General features: G+C 37.5%; 1 protein-coding gene across 37 annotated transcripts in view; it reads left to right on the top strand.

The window, feature by feature from the left end:
- clasp1a (cytoplasmic linker associated protein 1a) overlaps positions 1–25,814 on the top strand; it is a 68,545-nt gene that overhangs the window by 25,603 nt on the left and 17,128 nt on the right. For 3 of the 37 annotated variants that reach the window (XM_077728295.1, XM_077728291.1, XM_077728319.1), the window contains exons 13-36: positions 23–158; positions 1,337–1,407; positions 1,482–1,541; positions 1,933–2,010; positions 2,107–2,274; positions 2,497–2,543; positions 3,231–3,401; positions 3,941–3,964; positions 6,715–6,822; positions 7,575–7,601; positions 8,916–9,080; positions 9,530–9,691; positions 11,360–11,419; positions 12,600–12,703; positions 14,838–14,861; positions 18,794–19,038; positions 19,193–19,256; positions 19,512–19,675; positions 19,771–19,849; positions 19,943–20,086; positions 22,037–22,186; positions 23,056–23,162; positions 24,464–24,592; positions 25,463–25,610. In XM_077728295.1, coding sequence (XP_077584421.1) covers positions 23–158; positions 1,337–1,407; positions 1,482–1,541; positions 1,933–2,010; positions 2,107–2,274; positions 2,497–2,543; positions 3,231–3,401; positions 3,941–3,964; positions 6,715–6,822; positions 7,575–7,601; positions 8,916–9,080; positions 9,530–9,691; positions 11,360–11,419; positions 12,600–12,703; positions 14,838–14,861; positions 18,794–19,038; positions 19,193–19,256; positions 19,512–19,675; positions 19,771–19,849; positions 19,943–20,086; positions 22,037–22,186; positions 23,056–23,162; positions 24,464–24,592; positions 25,463–25,610 — 2,635 coding nt within the window. The remainder of the gene's footprint in view (positions 1–22; positions 159–1,336; positions 1,408–1,481; positions 1,542–1,932; positions 2,011–2,106; positions 2,275–2,496; positions 2,544–3,230; positions 3,402–3,940; positions 3,965–6,714; positions 6,823–7,574; positions 7,602–8,915; positions 9,081–9,529; positions 9,692–11,359; positions 11,420–12,599; positions 12,704–14,837; positions 14,862–18,793; positions 19,039–19,192; positions 19,257–19,511; positions 19,676–19,770; positions 19,850–19,942; positions 20,087–22,036; positions 22,187–23,055; positions 23,163–24,463; positions 24,593–25,462; positions 25,611–25,814) is intronic. The other 34 variants (XM_077728309.1, XM_077728305.1, XM_077728322.1 and 31 more) reach the window with 31 other exon arrangements.

Here is a 25,814-nt window from a genome sequence, read left to right as displayed (position 1 = left end):
GCCTGAACATCTTTTTTTCCAGTTATCTATCATCACTACTGGGTAACAAGTTTGACCATGGGGCAGAGAGCACCATGCCTATTCTGCTGAATCTTGTGCCCAACAGTGCCAAAATCATGGCCACTTCTGGAATGGCTGCAATCCGCCTCATTCTCAGGGTGAGCTATTGCGGCAGAAGATGTTTTCTTTATTCTCATGCCATTTTCTTATACACGGGTATTAGTGTATACATGTAAAATATCAGCCGCTGTGGTAAATGATTAAATTCATTTTATTTCACTTTAATTTATTATGATGAGAATTTATTTATGTACAAAAACAAAACAAAACATTTTGTGACTTGGATAAATAATGTCAGTTTAAATCCTTTTGCACTAGATCAGGGATGCCCAACTTCGGTACCCGAGTGCCCCAATCCAATATATCTCATCAACAAGCTGTCCATAATCTGTATCAATCAAATCAAAAGCCTTTATTGTCATCATACACGGCTGCGTAGAACGAAATTGGTGGTGCTACTCCATAAAGTGTGTTTTCCCAGTAAAAAAAAAACATAAGTAATTTAAAAATATAAAAAATCACATCCTGGCAAGGTACATTCTAAAATAATGCATAATCTAAGATATTGCACTTTGTTATTGCAACGCCCAAGTTATTGCGCACGAGGAATTGTGTGTCGTACTAACGCAAGTTCAGCGTCCTGATGCCTGTGGGGAAAAAAACTGTCTGTAAGTCCACTTGTCCATGCTTTGTGAGACCTGTAGCGTCTGCTAGATGGCAGCAGCTGGAACAGGTTGTGACCAGGGTGGTATGGGTCCCTAACAATGTTCTCTGCTGATGTAGCGAGGGCTGGCAATGTCATTCAGTGAGGGCAGAGAGCAGCCGATAGAGCTAACCGGGGAGAAGAAAGGCATAAAAATGTAAAACAAAATTAGAATTAAGTTTAGTGGAAAGTTAGATTAAATTTCTTTTTTAGTGTGTCTGCATCGTAATCCAAGTTTATTGAATTTTGTTCATGTTATTTAACGAGTGCGTTGCTTCTCGCCCGAAGTCGCCTGGAAAAGGCTCCAGTAACCCCTGCAATCCGAAGATGTGCGGTATGGAAGATCAATAAATGAATGAAAAAACGAGTGAACATGCTTTGATGTCCTATTGATTTTGAGGGGCAAATGAACAAATGCTCATTCGCCCTTCCCAGTTTATATGAATTGTACGTCTAGCCCTGTCAATGGCAGACATTGAGTTAAATGAATGCCTCATAAGGATTAAAAAAATCACAATTCATGAAAGAATTAATGGCCAATATTGATATCTATTTTTTAATTTTATTTTACAGCACACACACTACCCACGTCTTATCCCCATTATTACAAGTAACTGCACCTCTAAATCAGTCGCAGTCAGACGGTAAGGTGGACTTGTTTTTAAAGTAATTTTGTGGTGTTTTATATATATTGATTAAAACTTTGTTTCCTCGCTAGGCGTTGTTATGAATTTTTAGATCTAATGCTCCAAGAGTGGCACACAAATACACTGGAAAGGTAATCAATATGATTTTCTGTGAATATGTTTACCATGTTTTTGATGGGGAGGATGGAGTTCTTGGAGTTGGTGTGCGAAAGTGTCCAGTTTATGTAGCGTCTAATTAGTTTTCAGTTTACCCTTTCACATGTTTGGGTTTCATTTATCAACAATGAACGTGATTGGTTTCACAAGTAATGATGCCCATTAAAGTGATAAATTCTGGCAGTTTTAATCATTAAAACCGAGAAATCAAATTGGTTCCTAAGTCTAATAATGATAGCCACCCAAGAGACTTCAAAGGGAATGTGAAAACTGTTGCGCGTGGTGACATTTCCTGAAGACAAACAAAGATAGAAACTTGCGACTGAAAGAAATACACATTCTCACGATGATTCCTTACTATCCTAGGCATGTGGCTGTTTTGACTGAGACCATCAAGAAAGGTATACACGATGCTGACTCAGAAGCAAGATCAATTGCAAGGAAGTAAGTATTTTAAAATGATTTCAGACCGTAATGTAATACTTTTTATGAGACCTAAGTCATTTTAACTGTCAAAATGTTTTTGCTTGTCCTCATTAGGTGTTATTGGGGTTTTCATGGTCATTATAGCCGAGAGGCAGAGCATCTCTTCCAAATGTTGGAGTCCACATATCAGAAAGCACTCCAGAGTCATCTCAAAAGCTCGGACAGCATTGTGTCTCTACCGCAGTCGGATCGTTCCTCGTCATCTTCTCAGGAGAGTCTTAAGTAAGAAAATGTGTGCTGTAAGTTTGTGTGTTTTGATTGTTTGGCAGAAAGGACAGTGATGAGAAATATGATTGTTAAAATGTGAATTGTTATTGCATCGCCATGACTTTTGTGCTCTAAAAACCAACATTATTTATCATTTCTAGATTAACATTTTGTCGTCCTATTTCAATTTGTTTTTCAAGGACTCTTGACTAATGTTACTATTTCAATTTATTATAGTCGGCCTCTGTCTGTGAAGTCTGTAATTGGAGGCAGCATGGTGAGGAGTGAGTACTTTCTCTCTTTTAATTATTAGTAAGGATGTACCCAAATGAACATTTTTTACTGAAAGGAAGGTCGAACACACAAAAATGTAATGCTCTATATTTAAAAAGAAAAATCCTTTGGCTGGATTTTTTTGTGCTCATTCATTCATCTTCCATACTGCACATTCTCATAAGGGTAGCAGGGGATACTGGAGCCATCCCAGCTCACTTATGGCAAAAGGCAGACTACACCCTAAACTGGTCCCCAGTCAACTGTAGAGCACACAGAGAGACAGACGGCCATACAAACTCAAAATCATAGCGCCACCAGCGCGAATTGAGCTGCCGCTCAAACACCTGTTTAAACCTTCCAAGTGGTGCATATGCTTTCCAAGACTCGGCGCATGGTCTGTTCAGCCAAATCACAACTTGGAGAGAAAAAAAAATGCCGCACTTTTCAGGTGCAAAATGTTATCAGCGAATAAAGTATTCCACATGTATTTCAGACTAAAACTGAAAAAAAGACTTTTACCATCAATTAATTTTCAGTGCATTATATAGTTTTTCTGTTCCTGACAAAAGCTGCTTCGTCCACATTGTCCAGACCATGAGTCACTTGCGTTGCACTATTGAACTGTCAACAAATTAGACACAATATAGATTAAATTTGGTATTGTGGACTTGAAGTAATTTCGATATTTTTCTCAGCTAAACTGGTGAGCACCCGGATGCCAATTTCATCAGGTTCCCTCCAGCGTTCACGAAGCGACGTCGATGTAAAGGCTGCCTCCAGCGCTAAGTCAAGGGTACCCCCTGTTCCTACGTCTTCAGCATTCGGCTCAGCTGCTGCACTTCCACCTGGATCCTATGCCTCACTAGGTAATCCACTAATTTTCTTATTTAATTTCACCAAGTAAATCTAAAACTTTATCCTCAAGGTAACTTCTCTGTTAAAATGTTTTTGATTTAAAATTTAAAAAAAACACTATACACTATTATACAGTTGAGTAATCAACTACGAGATGTCAACATGGCAATGCTCTGCTGTGGCGATGCGTTTGTATTTTGTCTGTGATGTATTTTTTATGGTAACTTAGTTTTGCTCCCTTTTTTTGCCAGATCGCTCTAGATAATGAGGTTCTAATCTCAACGATGCTCATCTGGATCTATTTATATATATTTTTTAATTTCTAGCTATTGAAGGTTGTATTAATTTGACACGTTTCAGGCCATGACAATTTTGGTACTTTGTAAAGCACCTGTCTTGCTTCACAGGTTCCATAAGAGAAGTTATTAACCTGAACGGGTCTCTTTCCTTACCCACTGAATTCTGTTTCTGCATGAACCATGACTAACATATTTTCTTTACCTCTTCTCCTATTTGTTGCTGCATCTGCCCTTTGCTAAATGCCAAAAAGATGGCACCCTTGGTAAAAGTGATGGTAAGACTTGTGTTTATCTCTTAGTGTCTTCAGTTTTACAGATTGTACTCACAATTTCATGTCTTCTAGTCTGTTTACATCTACCGTATTTACCCGCATATAAGCTGCTTTTGTTGGATAAAAAAGGACTGGATAGTGGGTACGACTTATATGTGCATAAAAACATGACACGCACAAGACTGCAAGTTTTCAATGCCATGACACGATGACGCCATTTATTTCAAAAAAGAGAAAGGATAAACAGATGAAACGCTAAACAAAATTTATTTTGACGTCTATGAATGAATTTCAAGAAAAAAACTGGTGGGGGCGCGGCCATCTTTCCTAGGGTCGCTGCCGTCTAATCCTAGTTAAACATGCTCTGACAGGCCAGATGCGAGTAGCCTTGATTTTAAAATAAAACTAAATTCCAGTTTGATATTTTTTTCGTTTTATTTCTTGTTCGAAAGTGACAAATATTGGAGTAATATGAACCATCGAAATAATTGAGATATTTTGACATTCGAAATAATATGACTACCACATCATCTTAAACTTCTGGTATGAACATTTTAATTTCTGAAAATAGAAAGCATCAGGTTATCATCAACATAAACTTATTTCTGTTCTCAAATTGAATAATTTGATATTTTGGATTTACAAAGACAGGCATATTAACTTCCTTATGATATTGACCCTAATTATGTGCCTTTGATTCATACATAATCTCAGAAATACCACCATTTTTCTTAAGAGTTTCCCCTTCATTTTCATTTTGTAAACCTTGACACATTTTTACTCCCTATTTAAACCATGAAGATGGAGTTGAAAATTGGGAATCAGGGGGGCGGCTTATATGTGAGAAATTGGAAAATAAAAAACTTCAAGGTAATTTTAAGGGTGTAGCTTATTCCCGCTGGCGGCTTATATGTAAGTAAATTCGGTACATCGTTGTTTCTGTATTCCTTCCAAATTATTGTAGGTTATGTGGAACTGCATGGACTGTCTGTCTGCATGCACTTCCTGTGACCCAGACAACAGTATCTCTGCAATAGTCACTTTCCTAATCAAATGTACAATTCTGTCAATTGTATTTTATGCCATGTGTTTGTTGTCATTTTGTCATTTCTCCTACTTCCTCTTATAATGTAAGCAAACGAAAACACATCAAAGGACATTTTCAGTGAAAAATATTACAATAATGATTATTATACACCATTGGGAAACAAGCTTTGATTCTATGAGATCAAATAAAACTGCATTTTTTCAATTATTATGAATATAATAATGTGTAATGTACCGTATTTTGCTGATTAATATACCCCCCATTTAATATACCCGGGCATATTGAACGGCAGTGGTATATTAAAATAAGTTTTGCAGACTAAAACGACTTACTGCTCGGATTAAAACTACTTACTGCTAAATAAAGTCTGACTTGGAATTTTAATTAACTTAAGTATCTATAATTATGCCCCCATGAACAACATACAAATCTCCGAGTTTACCCTGCAGGGGTATATTAAATGGTGGGCGGCTCAAAAAAGCAAAAATCATTTAATATACCCAAACAGCAAAATACGGTAGTTTGCATTGTTGTCTGAATGGCGATATAGCATACTCAAATTCTTATTTATTCCTCCTACAGTCCAAATACAACGCACGGTACGCTGGCTGATGACTTACAATTGTCCTTAGGTGTGAGCGTGAATGGTTGTTTGTCTCATTGTGCCCTGCAATTGGTTGGCGACCCATTCATGGCGGCACTCGCCCGCCTATGCTCCAAGCTGGGCGGGAGAAGCTTCAGCTGTGACCTTTGTGAGGATAAGCAGAATGGAAATAGAACTGAAATGAATTTTCAACAGCTAAAATGGTAGTATATATTAAGGCAGTAACGATACATCAATTTGAATTGATATTTCAATTCGTTAAGCAATCTGATCAACAGTGATCAAAATGCGAAACATAAATCAACACTTTCATTTTAGTTTTGGGTTTTTTTTAAATGATGTTTTACATTCAAATGTTTACACCATTCACAAAGAAAATTGTGAAAACTCAAAATTTTAAGGCAAAATGTAACTTTGTGTTTAATCTATATGTAAAGTTGTGTTAAGTCGGTGAAAGCCCCTTGAATAGAATCAAATTGAATTTTGCCAGACATTGTCGTATTGCCAAATATTGTATCACTGTTCAAAGAATAGATTTATCGAACATATTCGTATAGACATACTTCATATAGATATACATTACATACGGTAAATTGGCAACTTTCTCGCTTTCTCAATTATTTTTGAGTCACGTTTATATGATTCTGTGGTTGGCACATTTGCATCACTGTCAAATATTTCTGGCTTTGATTTTTTAAAAATCTTTTTTTTACCAATGTTGAGTTTTTGTAGATAATGCTTTTTTGGCCTTCACAGCTCTGTACATGCATTCCTGTTCTTCAAGATATTTAGATTTGCTCAGAGATTTGAATGAGTATAAATAATAGGTTTCCTGTGGGGGGCCCCACTTTAAACCTGACTACTATAAGAATAGATCAAAAGATGAATTAAGGATACAGAATTATCTTTCTGAAATAGGTTTCTTTGTTCTCCAGGTCCTTAATTTCAAGGCTAATCTTTCCTCTTCTTTTTGCCTTCTAGATGTTAGTCCTCTTTTTCAATGTTAGGTTCAAGTGTTGATGTACTAGTCATCGAATAAAATAAAATATTCAGACTCTACTGTATGACTTATGTTGTTTTCCTTTGCACCATCATATTCAGGTCGTGTTCGTACCAGAAGGCAAAGTTCTGGCAGTGCAAGTGGAGCCAATTCCACAGTGGTGGACAGTAGAGGTCGGAGCCGAGCCAAAGTGGTTTCTCAGTCTCAGCGTATGTATACACACCATTACAATTTCACAAACAATCATTTTATTCATTTTCTGTTTCACTGCTGTTCAGATTTAAGCTTTTTATTAGCTCTTGATGCACGAGCCTGCACTCACCAACAAGTGTGTATGCGTGCGAGTGTGCATACATGTATCCCTAGTGTTTATGTTGCCATTTTAATTCGAATTGTGTTTTTTTTTTTTTTTGAGCAAATATATTCTTTTTTACATTCTGTCAGTGAAATCAAATTCATATTCATTTAAAGTGTGGGGCCCTGTGATATCTGCAATGCTGTCAATATAAAACTAATTCAGATTGATCATAAAGTATTGGAGATATAAAAACAAATACACTTATCAGTAACTTAAGATGAGCACAGAATTTTGCTGAACAGTTGAGCTTCACTGACCATTAATTACTAAAATCTTCAAATGTGAGCAATGTGAGGTACTCACAAAGAGAGAATTTTCACCTGTCAATGTGGAACGACGGTTTCGCTGTGACAACCTCTGAGGGGATAAGCTGAAAAGTCAGTCATATTCAACAAACAACAGAAAAATAAGTAGCATGGATCACAGCTAGTGCTTAGATTCAAATAATAAGCTTTTACTTCACCTACAAAATGGATGCAGCTGCAGGATATCATAGGGCCTCAAGAGTGCATGTTGCCTAAAACCATTAAATATATAACTCCTTGTGTCTCATTTTGACCGTTTTGATCTTCAATTGTCCTGCCTATTGCTTTCATCACTCAGGATCCAGATCAGCCAATCCCATCAGTGGTAAGGCTTCATCCAATCACAAGCTGGGTGGCAAAAGCACTTTCCTCTGAGATCACACACATTGCATGTTTTCTTCCTGTAGGCCTTCACTTTCAATTCACCACTTGTTTGCATGCTTGAATTATCAATACAGCACCCTCTATAATGATTGGCAACAATGTTAAGAAGTGTTATTTATGTTCTAGAAAATCATTTAAATTATTGTACCGCAATCGAAAAAAATGCACGATTAATTGTTTTATTTAATTGAAGTAGATGTATTTGATGGCGGAAAAATATCCACATTAAGAAATCACAATTTTAAGATAAGATAGGTTAGAGAGACCATTCTTTGATGGTTTGCACATGTCCAGAGGAAAGATCAGGACAATATCATTAGAAGGATGTCGAGGATGGATTTGCCAGATTACTGATCTAGAGGTCCCCCTATTTGGAGATGCATGGATTTAGTGAGGGAGCACATGAAAGTAGATGGTGTTTTGCACCAAGCTCCATCTCGGACTCATCTGACTAAAGCGCAATTCTTAACACCACTTGATGAACTCAAGGTTTCTGCATTAATAATTTAGTGAGATTTTTTTTTTTGTGCAAGCCTCCTAAACAATGATTTTTTTTGTGCAAGCCTCCTAAACAGTTTGCTTCCAACACTGTAAAAATACACTTCAGGTTAAGTTACTTATGGTTTTAAAAGCCCTACTTAATATTTTAGATTTTGTTCCGTAATTTGTACCATAATTTTACTGGCTATGCACCTGACTATACGCCTCAGTGTCCAGTATTCACAAAATGTGAAACATAATTAGGTTAGGTTAGAACTATTTCATCCTGCATTCGGTAAATTTCTTGTTACATATTAAATACATATTTACATATTACATATGTAGGAACATCTAATAATAACATCTAATGCTTACAATAGTTGCGAGACTTGTTACGTCTCAATATTGATCCATATACAAGGCGCACTGGATTATAAAGCACAGTCAGCTTTTGAAAGTCTCTTAGTTGCGCCTTATAGTGTGGAAAAGAAGTAATATTGATAATTTGTGTTTGCTATGTGTATACTTTTATAATGGTGTTTCTCAAGTAAAACCTAGCCATTTTGAATTTAATTTAATTTAAAATTGATGTGTCCAATACACCACACTGTCATTCTTATCATCACTTTTACTTAAATTTTATTTTTAATTGATTTGAGATCTATTGTATGCTTTATGACTAGCCTTTCCTTTTCCTGCTTTCTTCTTATCATTTTTTTTTCATGCTGTTACTATGCTGGTACATATAAATTAATGACTGTCTTCTTTCCGACAGCTGGCAGTCGCTCCAGCTCCCCAGGCAAACTCCTTGGGCACAGCAGCTATGGTCGAATCCCTCGGGCAACAGTTTCTGCCTCGAACACACAAACTGAGAAACGTAGCAGGATCCCTCGGAGCCAAGGTTGCAGCCGAGAAACCAGTCCAAGTCGAATGGGCCTTGGTACGTTCACTACACCTAAAGTGTGCCCAACATTTGCAGTCACTTTCTTTACCTACACCGCAATATGAGGCTGCCATGGGATAAACATTAAGGATAGTTTAAACTGACAACTAAAAAGCAAGTATACACTTTTTTCTTTTGAGTAGTTTCGATTATGGTTGTAAGATGTTGCCTTTATGACCAATTTATCTCCTAGCAGGTTTACCATTATTTTTGTTAATGTTCATGCATTGCTCCACCTTTTCCATGAAACTTGTTTTTATAAATATTTCAATGTTTGTTACCATTTGCATGCTATTTAGACCACCAATAGTAACACAAAATGTTTTCCCTCTTGTTTGGCCCTAAATGTCCTTCCAGTTTGTTACCTCATATTTCCCACCTACGTCTCTCTAACATTCAGCCACAAATGCATACTGACACACCCACCTAACTTGTTGTTCTCACAGCCAGCTTGTGTGGTAAAAAAGCTCTTCTCAATGATGCTCTCCCCTACCGCACGCTAGCCCGGAGCCGTATACCCCGCCCCAGCATGAGTCAGGGTTGCAGTCGCGACACTAGTCGTGAGAGCAGCCGCGACACTAGCCCTGCTCGTGGCTTTACTCCACTGGGTAAGTTGTGTGTTACCAGCTGTTTTGGAATAGTTGGTCCAGCCTACATCATCCCAAATGAACAATCTTGTTTTCTGTCATTTGAAACATATTCCCAATTGACTGTATGCGCACTATACCACTGTCAGGGCTGCCAACTACTCCGGAATTTCAGGGGTTTCTCCGGAAATGCAACGTAAACTCCGGAACGCCAGACAACCTCCCTAAACTCCGGAAAGCCGGACAACCTCCCTAAACCTTGGAAAGCTTGAAAAACTTTCACTTTGGGGGGGAAGAAACCACTTTGGGAAAGTACCAAATTTCCAAGTTTTAAATGCCTTGAAATTCACAACATCGCTACGGCTTCCACCATATTGATTCAATTGTACTGTAAACCGTAAGAATTCAGGAACACATGTGCATTGTGAATCATCCAAGTTACAATTCCTGATGAATGATTCGTCTTGTGCGACTTAAGCGTGGCAATCGATTCGGAATCGATTGCGTAGGTAGCCTCTTGCGTTAATGTTTTTTTATTTTTAATTTTTAAATAAGAGAAGTACTATTAAGCAGTCTTTTGTTTTGAAACATATCCTGTGATTTCCAGGGTTGTTCTAAAGGGAGTAGGCATATACAACACTGGTAAGTCTTATCAATATGCCTCTTCGGACACAGCATGACGCATGGCGGAATTACTGACTGTAAAACACATAGAAGGACCCAAATAAAAAGATAAACTTATTTTCATTGTCCCTTACTTTTTCAATAGTTAACAAAAACAATATTTCAATTAATGTAAAAACATAACAGTTTGATTTAAATTGTCCTACGTTTGTTTTTTACATTTTATATCAATTTTGCGTGAATCTTATTCACTCCGGAAATGGGACAAGGGTACTCCTGAAATGGCGTCGACGGAGGTTGGCAGCTCTGCACTGTGTAGGTCCTTTTTTGGCTTGTCTTTAATCTCATTCTTTGAGTGGGAAAAAATACTGATGTTTGAGGTGGAGCTGGCTATCAACTTGTTTCAAATATGAATTCAAAGTTACATTGGTACCCACAATCCACAGATTTCTCATCATGAATTAGCTTTCATTGCTTGCATTTTTCTTCTAAAGGCCAGTTTGGTTATAATCTGTACTGTACATGACAGAACTGAATCAACCATTACCATCTAACGCAGGGGTTGGGAAACCAGTCCTTGAGGCCCACTGTGGGTGCAGATTTTTGTTCCAATCGATCCAGCACAGACACTTTGATCAATAAGATTTCTGCAGAAAACAATCACCTGTTTGCAATCCACTGATTACACCAGATTGGAGAACCGATGTCCTCTTTATAGGTTTGAATGAAAACCTGCACCCACTGCAGCCCTATGTGAAGTAGTTTTCCCACCCCTGATATAATGCTCAATTACATTCTTCATGTAGACACTAGGAACATTTTTATGCTCAAATCTCAAATTTGTCTCGTATCTCAAGGTAATATTTACTCGGAATTTTACTCCTATCTCAAATTCCTCGTAGGTTTTTTTTTACGTTTAGCATTTAGTAAGGCATATATATATATGCCTTACTAAATGTTAATAGTAAAAAAACATTAGATTATTATTATTTTTTAAATAAGGTACATTTAAATATGTGGTAATCACCAATTGGGGATATTGCCCACCTCTCCTGTACCCTGCAGCTTCCCGACGGCATTCCCGTTCAACCAGTGCTCTCACAGCTGACCCTCATGGCCAGTCAGGTGACCTGCATGCATATGCCCCACTTTGGGCCAACCTTCCAATCCCTCTTAGTTTCTACCAAAAACCCAAACTCATATCTGTCTGTTGTGTGGTATACTTGCATGCTTTGTGGTAGGCCTTGGCGATAAAACGATAGCGACAGTTCTTGTCAAATAATTTTTGTCAATAAGAATAATAAAAACTGGATAAAATTCGACACCTTTAAAGTTACACCACCCCGAACACTACAAAGAATGCGGGCTCTGGTGCATCCTGAATGCTTCTTCCAGAAGAACGTTCAGTTGACGAAGAAGGTAAGGAGCAAACAGGTTCAGGTTCATGGTTAGCCCTACGGTGGCTAACACAAAGCATGAAAGCAATAGGACTATAACATAGCCAACATGGGTGATTAGGAGATCCAGGACAACACCAAACAGCTAAAAGATCCAAATGAAGTTTCACTGTCGTTTTCAGTCTTTTTTTTTTTTTAATCCCTCTTAAATTCCTGTACACAAACGGCAGCCTTGTTGAAAATTTCCGTAACCCATTTTAACCCACTGTCCTCATTTGAGGACAGCCTGTAATTATTTTCTTGCTTGATATCAAGGATTTTCCTCATTTTGTACAAATGTTCTGAAAACCTTGCAAAATCTAAAATTTGTTAACTTTGGTTAAAATGGTTAAGTTCATCCAATGAAAAAAAGGTAAATTTACTTTGTTTCCTTTTGTGAGGCTGAAAATTGTCAGTTTGCCAATGGTAACGATGTCTTCAATTGATTATTTTATTTATTTGATATTGCGCAACAACTTTTGGTTGGAAGGCAAATTTCTAAAAAAAAAAAAAATTCTGCAGGTTTTATTATTCATTACTTTTCATTGTGTAATGGAGTTGGGTTGTCTTTATTACGCAACAGAAGAGCCAGAATACTTTTTAAAATTAAAAAAAGCATATATCCCAAAATAAGGTAGCAGTTACTTTTGTAATTGAATGAGTAAACTAATTTATTTACATTTACACAGAAGTTTCACATTTGAAAGAAAAAAGTAATAGTTATCGTGATAATTATCTATAGCGTCTGTTATGAGTATCGTGAACACATTTTTATTTGTCAGGTACGATATGTTAAATGTAATGTTTGCCAAATGTATTAAATCATCTTCTGTTTTTCCTCCATCACTCTTTAACTCTACTATCCCTAGAGCGTTATGGTTTGATTCACCAAGCTAGAATATCAGCATCTGTCAATGCTATGAGAGTTCTTAACACCGGCACCGAAGTGGAAGCAGCAGTTGCTGATGCTCTGGTAAGTTGCATAGAAATTTGAGAGAAAAGTTCCTTTATGCTGAATTTTTCAATACAGTAGTCCCTCGAATATCGCAATTAATGTAGACCAGACTTGGCCGCGATAAACGAAAAACTGCGTAGTAGTATCACCCCCTTATAACTATCATAATCCATGTTTTCGCGCCTATTCAGAAATCCAAGTATACATGTATAATTATCAAAAAGTGTATATTTATTAAATACAAGCAAAGGGGCCCATCTTCGCTGGTCCCACAATACGTCGCTAAATACAATTATGGCGTAATTTTGTAGCTCCAAGTGTTAATAGCCAACGGCAGTGACCTTTGTCCAAACGTTGGAAAGCATATTATAGTGAAATATATCAACTGTAGCTCTCTCATGACAGTAGACACAGGTTCTTGGACGGCATTTATTGCTGTTTGTCAAAAGTCACCAACATGGATTCTGTGTTTCATGAGCAAAACCGCAAGAACTGTAATTTGCAGAAATGAATACAAAAGGACAAAACATGAAGTTCATAATGTACAAATACAGCAAATCTTTACATAATGTAAACATGTTAACTAAATACCTCATTGCTTGCTTGTTATAAGTGTTGAAAATTCTTACAAAACTGCACGTAGTTCTCTCACCAAACTTTCCTCATGCACATCCATCACCTCGCTGCCACATGAAATTGAATGCTTTTTAACCATCCATTTAAAATGTATTACATTACCATATTTGAACATGTATTTATTTATTATTATATCTTGCAATTGTTTTCAAGATACTTTATATCAACACTTAAATCAATGATGACGACATTTTTTCCTGAAAAGAATGTGCGAGAACATAGCTATATCACAACTATTTAGAAATAATGAATGGCTAACTTTTGTTTTTGCGGCATTAGTTGTCACCTTATGATGACAATCATTGACTGACCAGAAGAACGTTCTTAAAGAGACGGTCTCATTTGGATGTTGAATAAATATAATTAAAAAAAAACTCTAACATTTTTTTCAGGTTTTGAATGACACCAGCTGTTAGTTGATGTTGGATAAAGTCCGCACGATACTGTATATTGTGGGAAGAACAGTGTGGTCTTCTCGCAATATTACTCTATATTGCCGGATACGAAGCCGTTTGCACAATCGTCCCCGGGCCATAAACACCGCCGACAATCCTTATCGGAAGTGGACAAAGTGATTTAAAAAAATAAAAATAAATAAATAAAATAAAAATTGGGGCCAAAATTAAAAAATCGAGCATTGTAACACATTTTACCACACATTTGCAATTGTTTGTTCAAAACCAAATCGGATGTACGCTGTCGTCTCCATTTTGTCCGATGTGAATGCACAAACACACTAATACACACACACATTCTCAAAACTAGTGATATGCATAGATTACAGCTATAAGCATGTCAAAAGACGCTTAATGTATTAATATCTAAATATAATGTGTATATTTAAAAATATAGCTACTTTAAATACTATACTCACAGTGAAAATATTTCCTCTTCGCTTGATATAAATAAAAAAATAACAGATAAATGGGGGTATTATTCCAAGTCCTTTTTGGTTCTTGTGGCCGTGGGTCCATCATCCGCGATATTCACAGGATTACAGAGACTACTACTTCGCGCTTGGGTTATCTCTGCTTCACTACATCATGATTTTTTTGTTCTGGGGAAATTTTTAGAGCATTTCTGGTAGCATTTTTCTCATTCATTCATTCGTTCGTCTTCAATACTGTGAGTGACCGGACGTTTTCTATTTTCAAATAAAAATGATGGCCGCTGCCCGTCATTTTTATGACCTGTTTTCCACCATTTTCCTAGTGGCAAGCGGAAAACAAGGGAATGGCTTCCGCTCGCGAGTTTCAGCATGGATTTTTTACATTTTGTGAACTTTTTTTCCAAAGAAAAAATCTGCGACATAGTGAATCCGTAGAAGTTGAAGCCGCGATATTTGAGGGATTACTGTATTTCTAACACAGCATTGCTTTATGTACCTAATTGTTAACAATAGTAAAATGACGAATGACACCTCCCTCTGCATAGACGGGACTGCTCTTGCTCTTTGCTGCAATTTAAAGTTTTTCCCTCTCCTCTTTTCTTTATTGCTGTTCTTGAACCATTTCAGCTATTAGGAGACTCCAGGAATAAGGTAGTCGGACAAATTAAGCAATACACTGCATATGCATTTCCATCCAATCATGCACCCATAAAGCACAAAAATATGCCTCATGGCTGCTAAATTGTTGGTACCCTTCCATTATTGAAATGAAAACTCACAGTGGGTCTGGCGGTTTATGGTAAAACCAAAATGAAGTGGTATTCATAAATTTACATTATCTGACTGAACTTAAAAGCAAAATATAGTTTTTGCTCAAGACAATAGTAAATTCATTTGGGAGAAATCGGTAAATAATCAGTTGCCTATGAAATTGTCCGTTGTAATCAACAAAATCCCTGGCCACGTTAAGGGTAAATTAGAGTTGTTAAATATATTCAAAAATTCCGAAGTTGATTGATTGAAATAATTTATGTTAATTTATTCATGTGGCAATCATACCATTGTAAAACACTTGAGATTGTAGGGGAAAATACATAAACTGGCTAATGAAAATTAAATGTTCCATTATAGTGAATTATTTGATTTACGCTAACCCCCCATCCTATAATGCAGTGGTCAAAGTGAATGTCCAACCTAGTTGTAGTTTGTCATAAATTGGGATTTTATTTAAATTGCAAGTCCAACCAGTCTGCAACCAAGCAAATTTAAAATCAGTGACGATGTGATGTCACTTATTATGCAAATACCTGTCTACTTTGCTTTCATACAAACGCTCGAGCATTTTAAGATAGCTCAGGAAACAAGCCGGTTCACTCCTGCTAATATCACCAGAAGCAGACAGGTTCATAAATGGCTTCAATTCAACATTTTGTTAAGATTGCCTTTGTAGACAATGCAAAATGTGCACATTTGTTGGCTTTCTGGTAGTAGTTGTTAAACAGACTGCAACCAAGCCATACATTTGTTTTGGTTTTGTCCGATGCTTTTTGTATGTGTATCTATTGAATAACTCGCAAATATGCACAATAGATGAATGGAACCAATCGGGCAAGTGTTCAATGATTAGATGGGAGCGCTTCACATTTTTCTCACATCTCCATGCTTCTGCGAACGCTAAGTTGATTAATCCTTCCACTGGCAGTTAAACTTGACACTCCACATCAATTGATCACTATGGGAAGTGATTATATAATGCTCACCCAACGGAGATTGCTAAAAGTTAATCAGAGTAAAATGTTTAAATTGAAATGGTTATTTCAATTTTAATATAGTTAGTCACTTTTTTTAAGAATCTGGGTTTTTGCATAGAAAAACAATATGCACAACCTTAAACTGCTTAGGAATGAGACAGGAGAACCAAACGCGAACTCCAAAGTTAGCTGAGCACTGGACTGGTGTAGGCTTAAATGGGGATATTCAGAGGCTGAGCGTAGTAGGTGGCAGTGGTGTGTTTGTGGCACAAGAACAGAGTTTGAAAGCAGGCGAGTATTCCGAAAAGCAATCATGACGATTCTGGCTATTTTCAACACATAATAACTTATAAACCCAATAAAGGAACATAAAATATCCAAAAGTAATAATTTCTAAAAGACTTGGGATCACTGCAAGGATCGTTGTTAGGCCGCAATTTAAATGCAAGGTATATTTTCATTAGCTTAGGTTCTAAACCACCTCAAAATTTTAAATTTCAACGCTTTTCTTTCTTTAACGGAAGAGTAGATCACAATTTTTGGAGATATTATTAAATTTTTACTTTTTCCCCCTTGATGGAGTCTAGTTCATTTCAAAGTATGAATGTTTTTTGACAGTTCCCATTATTTCATATTGTCACATTCAAATGATATTTGCACACTTAGTTTTTGCCATTTTTATTTTCGGTTACAATGTCCCAGTCTGTGAATTTCACCTCACTGCTTTGTCCTTGTACTTGTCATCAAAATCTGTGCCTGCATTCCTAAGTTCACTGTCTGGCTTTTGATGTGAATATGAATTGTTTAGTCGAATCTCGGTACTGAAAAAAATGACATTTGCCATTGTTGCCTTTAAAATTATATATGGTAGCCAGCTGTGTTTACATGCCACCTCATCACAGACATTACATTAGCATTATAATAATACTACAGTTGTGGTCAAACGTTTACATAACATAATTTCATGTCTCTCCTGAGTTTCCAGTTATTTCTACAACTCAGAAAAAGTTATCAAATCTGCTTGGTCAAAAATATACATAAAGCAACATGAATTACAAATGTTGTTGACTTACAAAGTTTTGTCAGTAAAATGAGCTTCATACCATGGCCTCTTAACTTCTTGTGAGTGATTATGAGTGACTACAGTTGCTGACTTATTTGAGGCCATTTAAATACGGCTCATTGGATGCAAGCGCCCACAAACGCTACAATGAGAAACTCAAAGGAGCTCCACATGGATATGAAAAAGCAAATCTTTGAATTGAACAAGTCTGGAAAGTCACTGGGAGCCATTCCAAAGCAACTGCAGGTCCCAAGAGCAACATTACAAACAATTGTTTGTAAGTATAAAGTGCATGGCACTGTTTTGTCACTGCCACGATCGGGAAGAAAACGCAAGCTATCACCTGCTGCTGAGAGAAAATTGGTCAGGAGGGTGAAGATTCAACCGAGAATCAACAAAAAGCAGATCTGCCAAGAATTAAAAGCTGCTGGAACACGGGTATCAGTGTCCACAGTCGAGCATGTTTTGCCCCTCCATGGACTGAGAGGCTACCGTGCAAGAAGGAAGCCCTTGCTCCAAAGCGGCACATTAAGGCTCAACTGAAGTTTGCTGCTGATCACATAGATAAAGATAAGACCTTCTGGAGGAAAGTTCTGCCAATGGAACTGGTGCTTTACAGAGAGTAAATGGGATAATGAAGGAGGATTACCTTCAAATTCTTCAAGATAACCTAATGTCATCAGCCCGAAGGTTGGGTCTTGGGCGCAGTTGGGTGTTCCAAAGAACAATGACCCCAAACACACATCAAAAGTGATAATGGAATGGCTAAATCAGGCTAAAATGTAGGTTTTCGAATGGCCTTCCCAAAGTCCTGACTTAAATCCCATTGAGAACTTCTGGACAATGCTGGAGAAACAAGTCCATGTCAGAAAGCCATCAAATTTAACTGAACTGAACCATATCTGTCAAGAGGAGTGGTCAAAGATTCAACCAGAAGCTTGCCAGTAGCTAGTGGATAGCTCCCAAAAGTGGCTAATTGAAGTGAAAATGGCCAAGGGACATGTTACCAAATATTACCGCTCCTGTATGTATATTTGTGACCCAGCAGATTTGATCATTTTTTTCTCTTCACCCATAATAAAGTCATAAAAGAACCGAACTTCATGAATGTTTTTGTGACAAAGAAGTATCTGTTCCAATCATTCAATCAGAGAAAAATCAGAGTTGTAAAAATAACTGGAAACTCAAGAGACATGCCATTGTTCTTCACAAGTGAATGTAAACTTTTGACCACAACTGTACGTACAATAAATAACAAAAGTGAGTACAACCGTCTCATTTCTGCATTTTTTTTCTTATATTTTGTCAAGGGTAAACACTGAATAAATGACACTTTGATACAACTTAAAGTAGTCAATTGTAGAGCTTGGATAATAACAGAAATGTATTGTATCTTCAAAGTAATTAAAAACACAGTGAAAGCAATGTGTGAAATGCTGCCAACAAAATTGAGTACACTCCAAGTGAAAACCTCAGAATTAGGCCAGAATCTGGACCAATTAGGAATTTCCCCTCTCTGTGTAATATGACTAGTTAGAGTGTGATTGTGTCAGCAGATGTATTAAATTTAGCATTGTTACGCTCATACTCGTCACTGGAAGTTCAAGATGGCATCTAATGTCAAATAACTCTGACTACTTTACATTGTATCAAAGTGTCATTTATTCACTGTTGTCCCATAATTTAAAAAATGCAGGAATGAAAGGGGTGTATTCACTTCTCTAATGTACTGTACGTGTAATTACTGTCCCCATTCATTTCTCGTTCAGCGAAAGCCAATCAGACGGAGATACGAATCACCAGGAATGTACTCTGATGATGATGCTAACAGTGACGCGTCCAGTGCCTGCTCAGAACGCTCTTATGGCTCAAGAAATGGTGGCATCCCCCATTATCTTCGCCAGACTGAGGATGTGGCTGAAGTATTGAACCACTGTGCCAGCTCCAATTGGTCAGAGCGGAAGGAGGGCCTTCTTGGATTGCAAAATCTGCTCAAGGGTCAAAGAATCCTAAGGTGAGCCTGGAAGATATACATTTTATACATATATATGCACGTATATATGTGTATGTACACGCACACACGCACACACATCTACGTATACATATATACATTAGCTTGTTGGAATTGTGTACTAATTTAATACCTCTATTGTTTTGTTTTAATGCAGTCGAGTGGAGCTAAAGAGACTTTGTGAAATCTTCACAAGAATGTTTGCTGATCCACACAGCAAGGTGAAATATATATTTCAAAAATACATTTGCAATTTTGCCTATTGTTTTTTCCCTATATTTTAATTTTGCGATGAAAAAGTCGTATGCATCTGAAACTAAATGTACTGTCTCTTATTGCATGACCTGCACTGCTGTGGATTTGGTAATAGAGAGTAAGTTTGTTCTAACAAATTAACACACCACAAAATGTATTTAACTATTAGGGTAATTTGAAAAAATACTGTTTTTTTTTCTTCATCTTATGTATGGCTTCAGGTGTTCAGCATGTTCCTAGAAACGCTAGTGGATTTCATCATAATTCATCGAGAGGACTTGCAGGACTGGCTGTTTGTCCTTCTTACCCAGTTGTTAAAGAAAATGGGGGCAGATTTACTCGGATCAGTTCAAGCCAAAGTCCAAAAGGCCCTAGATATTACAAGGTCTGCATGTAATGCAAGTTCATTCTAATCTGTTTGAATAATCTTCAAATGATGCACACATTTATGTTCTGTACATTTTATTAATTTCTTTTCAGAGAGTCTTTCCCATTTGACCAACAGTTCAATATTTTAATGAGATTCATAGTTGACCAGACACAGACACCGAACCTCAAGGTACACTAGAAATACAAACGTGGTTGTTGATTGACGTGGTTCAATGAGCGCTAATACTGAATTTGCTATGTTTTTTTTTTTTTTACCTGGTAGGTCAAGGTAGCAATTTTGAAGTACATCGAGTGTTTGGCACGGCAAATGGACCCAACGGACTTTGTCAACTCCAGTGAGACTCGCTTAGCTGTTTCACGCATTATCACTTGGACCACAGAACCCAAAAGTTCTGATGTCAGGAAGGTACTACTCCTCTAAACATGCTATTCATATAAAACAATGTTAGATGTGTGGATGTGTTTGTGTGTGTTTACTTTTTCCCTATTGTGTCCCTCGGGGACGACGCGGAGCAAGTTAAGCCCAGTGGGTCGAGGACACAACAGGCTAAAACCAAACACACACACATCCTCCCCAAAGCCCAACAAGACAAGGACACCACACGGACACATAAGCAATGTCGAGTGTTCAGTAACTCTTGAGAGTCATCTACGCTGACCATTTCTTTTCATTTGCACTGTTAATTTTCTTGGGAGACATGATGATAAAAACAGAAGCAGCTGCTTTATCCAAATCCAGAGATGAACGTAGACAGTAATTACATGTACAAACTCAACAAAAAAAGTACCGTCAGAACTCCATGATGACGAACGGTGGTCAAAAGTACACAAGAGAGAAACTTGAAACAGTGGTTGTTGTGAGACAGCCAATGAGATGGTACCTCGACATACGACATGCTCGATATAAATTTCAATCTTATAATTCGCCCTAGATACGATCAAAATTTTGAAATGCGACCAAGCCTGGTGGCCATGGCATTGTCTTGCCGCATTTCTTTCGTGTATAACAGATATCTACGAGCACTGAACTATTTTTTTCGCTACACATGGACCAGAAAACGCACAACGCGCATTCGCGGGCAAAAAGAGGGCTTTCTCGGTAATGAAGTATACTCGTGCACACAACACCGATAGCCAATGGCACCCTTTATCAGAATAAAACTTCATTACCCACAATCAATACGTAGCTAGGCAGCTGTTGCATTTCCTGCTTTTCCTTCCTTAGCCTGTCAGCTCCCGCGATGGCTTATTCAAGGTTACTTCTGGTTGGCAAGTGGCCATGCGTTATCCTATTGTGAGGTCATTAGTGTGCGTCATTTTCGAAATATTTTGAAGGGAATACAACAGCAAACAGCCCATCGATAGCGAACACTGTGTCGAACAGCTAACCCGGCCAGAACGAAGGTAAAAAATAATTAAAACCAAATTAGAAATCATTTTTTCTAAGGTTACATTAAACATATGTTTGAGTGTGTCAGTAAATATTAATCCAAGTTAATTTAAATTTGTTTGTTTCGTTACGAGTGGGTTGTCGTGGATAACAAGGGAAAAGACATAGAGCACACAAACTCACATCTAATAAAGATAAAATTAAGAATTCAAAACAACATTAAATTGAACTCTTAATCCTTTTCATTAACGTTGAAAGATTCGTTTAGCATCTAATTTTTCACTCATTTTTTTTTATCGCCACTACTCCTTGCCTGTTTGGATTAAGTTCCCCTTCGGCATTGCTTGTTGATGGATATTTTGAGAAAAGTCGATCTAAAGACAATTGGACTGATGACTTTTGGTAATGTTTCTAAAATATGTCAAAGTGGGCGATCTCACGACTTGGGAAGACCTTTTCAGGATGTCCCCTACCCCTCTTGTAAAATATTTTTTTCTATTTAAGTTGAGCTTTTAAACTGAGGAATCTCCTTTGAACCCTCAGAGTAATATAACAATATTTTTAACTATCAGTCAATTGGAGAAGAGCATCCCTTCATAGCAGAAAAAAATAAAAAGATAGGGGAAAGTCTGAAATAGGAAAAGAGATCTTATTGGACACTCTAAATTTCCCCTAGGTATGGGTGTGAGAGTACATGGTTGTCCGTCTCCTTGTGCCCTGTGATCGGCTGGCCATCGATACAGGGTGTCCTCTGCCTTTGGCCCAGAGTCAGCTGGCATGGGCTCCACGACCCCAATGAGGATAAAGCGGTTCAGAAAATGGTATGAGCTCATAGTGCTTAAATTAAATTTCAATTAGGTGAAGAATATTAAGTATGTGGGTAATACCTCATTTTTTTAAGTGTTCACAGTACATTTGGATCATTAACTGCTTGTGCCTTTTACCTCTGTGTCCCACTTCCCATAGGCTGCCCAGATCGTGTTGATATCATTGTTTGAACTTAACACACCAGAGTTTACAATGCTCCTAGGAGCTCTGCCTAAAACATTCCAGGACGGTGCCACCAAATTATTGCACAACCACCTGAAGAACTCAAGTAATGGCAGTGCCAGTGTGGTAAGTCCGGTGAACACTAATGATTAAATATGGCATTCTTCCATAACACTATTTTAGAGGCAATTTCAATAATATACAGTAATACAATCGTACCTCTACCTTCAAAATTATTTGCCTCCATAACTTTTTGTGTAAATTGAATTTTTTCCAAGTCGAGCAGTGCTTTTTACAGCAGGTCCAGGGTTATGGTCCCTAGTATGGCATTTCACATACTGAGTGAAGGTGGGGAGAGTAGAAGCCAAGGAAGCATGGGTAAAATCACCAGAGATAAGGAAAGACTGCAGGTGTGACGTTTGCAGTCGTGATAAAGTAGCAAGCAAGCAGCCGCATTAGCAGAGGGGGGGAAATATATGCGGTTATCGCGATAACCTGCCTTTGACCTGGCCGCGTCATAAAGCCGTGCATTTTGTAGTAAATTTTAGAATTTTTACAGTGAGGATAAAGCGGTTCAGAAAATGAATTAATGATTGTTTGCTCTATGTGCCCTGTGTGTGTATGTGAAAATATATACCGCATTGCATTTGTACGTTTTTTCTCGCTTAAAAGGGGGTAATGCAATCATTCATAAGGTGATCATTTAGCTGAGGTTGACAGGCATATAAGAGAGAATCTTGAAACATGTATGGTGGTTGTTGTGAGAAAGCCAATGAAAGCCCAGTAGACTGTACCGAGGTTCTAAAGTGAAAATCAATCTATCCATGACAATATGTTAAAAATAAAATAACGGATAAGGAAATGCATTTACTTTTTCTGGGATTTGGTAACTTGGATCTTTTCCGCATCTCATAGCACTCATTTGCAAATAAAAAGCTTTTGTAATCTCAAAACATTTTGAAAAGTAAATGAATTCTTTTGGTCAATGTTTATAGGGTTCTCCAAGCAACAGCATTGGTCGCATGGCAGCTCGCCACACACCCAATCGAACAAGTCCACTCACCTCTCCCACCAACTGCTCACATGGAGGAATGTCTCCAAGGTACAGTCGCTAAGTTTTGCATAAAAATGGAAGAAACCTCAATTTGTTATAAGTATTGTAATCATGTACCTTGGTTTGTGCTCATCCTTTTTCAACTGGGTTTCATTCTGCACCAAGTAGTGATTGGATGGTCAGTAGATATCTACTCTTGTAAACGTCTTGAAATTCTTTTACGACTAGTAATCCGGAAAAATGAAATTTCCAGGAAATAAATAGTAATGGAAACAAGTCAAATTTGACGAAAACATTTGTATAATAACTAAAAGTTTTTTATGCTTCTAAGACATTTCAATGTTAAAACATATAGCAAGAGCACAATGCAAAGACATAACATACCTTGTCACGTTTTCCCAAATTGAGAACAGGAGACTGAAACTCCTGCGCGATAAGACTTCACGAGAGTTACTCGACTTTTTCTAAAAACCTTAAATGAAAATGATGATACTTTGCAAAAAGCTATAATGGAAATGCGTCTTTCGGCATATTTCGGAAGCCTCCTTCAGTGCACTTCTAAATGATCTTGTCCTCTCCCCCTTTTTTTATCACTGTCAAATAATGATTAATGTTGTCTCTTTAAGGGTTTGTTACCTTGGAAAACACACCTCATTCTCATACCCCCATTGGGACGCACTAGCAGGGCTATACGTTCCTGCTTAAGTTGCTCTTAAATTTGGGTTATAATGTGCACACTGTAGCACATCAATATCCATACTGCAAATGAATACATGTCTAGCACAATTTAAAATGCAGAAGTCCTATGGTAAAGAAGACTATAAGTCTTATAAGGCTGTAAGTTTACATTAATCAAGTTATAGAATGTTGAATATTTTATAAGGTGAATTTGTAATTAAGGTTTCCGATAGGTGATTACAAAGTTTGAAAGTCTGTAATCTGTCTGATATCAATGTAATTTGAATTTTAAGTAATAATATTGTTTTCAATGCTGTTTTGTTTTATTTTTTGAATTGCCTACAATGGGATAAAATGGTTTGAGCACACCCAGGATGCTAAACCTTTTCATGCTACTGCATACTGGCTACCTTTGAGTGTCAAAGTTTGGACACTGGGCATTTCCAAACTATTTTCTTGTGAATGTCCATACAATATTTTAATCTTAAATATAAATTTTATTAATATTGGTATATTTTTGACTTTTCTCTTTCTGCACACTTTTTCTCTTTCTCCTATTAACCCCACAACCCTCCTGCCTCGTCTTTTGGTCTCCTCCTGCTGTTTAATTTCATTCTTCATACTCACATCTATCTGTACGACTTTCCCTCTCGGCCGTGCTGTGGCAACAGTCGGTTATGGGGTTGGGGTGTTGACGGACTGGCAAAGCAAGCCCCTGCCCCAACTCTTCCTCCTCCTCAGCCTAACTCCACCCCTGCTGCCTCTTCTTTCAGGGTCATGCGTAGAGCACCCTCACCCAGGTAATTAGGTGGAGGGAAGAGAAAAAAAAATGGTGAAAGTGGATCCAATATCGTTTAGCATGTCACTGTCTGGCTGCTTGTATATTGCATTTCACCACAGTTGCTACTTTTTCATCTGAAGAGTTTTAAAAGATGAAAGAAAAAAAACATCATTTCACTGCTGCTCTCATTTAAAAACAAGTTCAGATTTTTTTGTCACAACAGTCTCAGACTACTATTTTACAATGACTGTGAATTTTGAATGGCCATTGTTTACAAGTCTACTACTATATTATTTGGATATTTCTGGTTATTCAATCATTCATAGGGGTTATCCTGTAGTGCATGGAACCTAGCTAAGGAATCTATGGGCAGGGGTCTTGGGATACCATTAACCGCTTGCCAGTTAATTCCTGGGCAGTAATAGACAAACAACGTTTGATACTTACAATCACAGTTTTGAGATTCCATTCAACCTGCCATGCGTGATTTGTGGATGTGGGAGTAAACCGCCGTACCCGGAGAAAACTGACACATGCAAACTCCACACGGAAGGCCAATGACTATTGGTTGTTGGTAATGCCACATGCCTAAAAGACTTGATGTCATAATACAAATCATATGATATTGAACCCTAAATTTAATTATCAAGATGATGGGAAAATGCTATGACGCTATCTCATTGTACTTGACCATAAAGGCATTCAATTCACTTCGATATTAGATTAGTTTGTGCCCATTTATTATATATTCCACATGTCATCCAGGGACCATTTTTGCATGTGCTTATATTCAATACATTAGAAAGTCTATAAACTAGTATAAACCTGCCCAAATCTTGATTAACTAACATGCCATTTTATTCTATTTTTTTGTCTGGTTCTATGCTAGTGTGATGGAGTACGACACCGAGAACATGAACTCGGAGGATATTTACAGCTCACTTCGTGGTGTCACTGAGGCAATCCAGAGCTTTAGCTATCGTAGCCAGGAGGACCTGAATGAGTCAATTAGACGTGAAGGCAAGCGAGATGATGCAGTGAGTTATATTTTTTTCTACTGGATCTCTTGTTTTATTACCATATTTCCTCGCATCTAAGCCGCCCCCATGTATAAGCCACACCCATTGTCCCTCAGACAAAACGTTTCTCCCAGACGACTAAAATTCTAACCATATTTCTGTGGATAAATAGTTCCTAATAAAGCTTTTGCTTTGTTTTTCTGCTACCTTTGCAACTCTATC

This window comes from Stigmatopora nigra, chromosome 11 (genome assembly GCF_051989575.1).
Source record: "Stigmatopora nigra isolate UIUO_SnigA chromosome 11, RoL_Snig_1.1, whole genome shotgun sequence".
NCBI classification, from domain to species: Eukaryota; Metazoa; Chordata; class Actinopteri; order Syngnathiformes; family Syngnathidae; genus Stigmatopora; species Stigmatopora nigra.
This window is presented reverse-complemented; position numbering and strand designations above follow the sequence as displayed.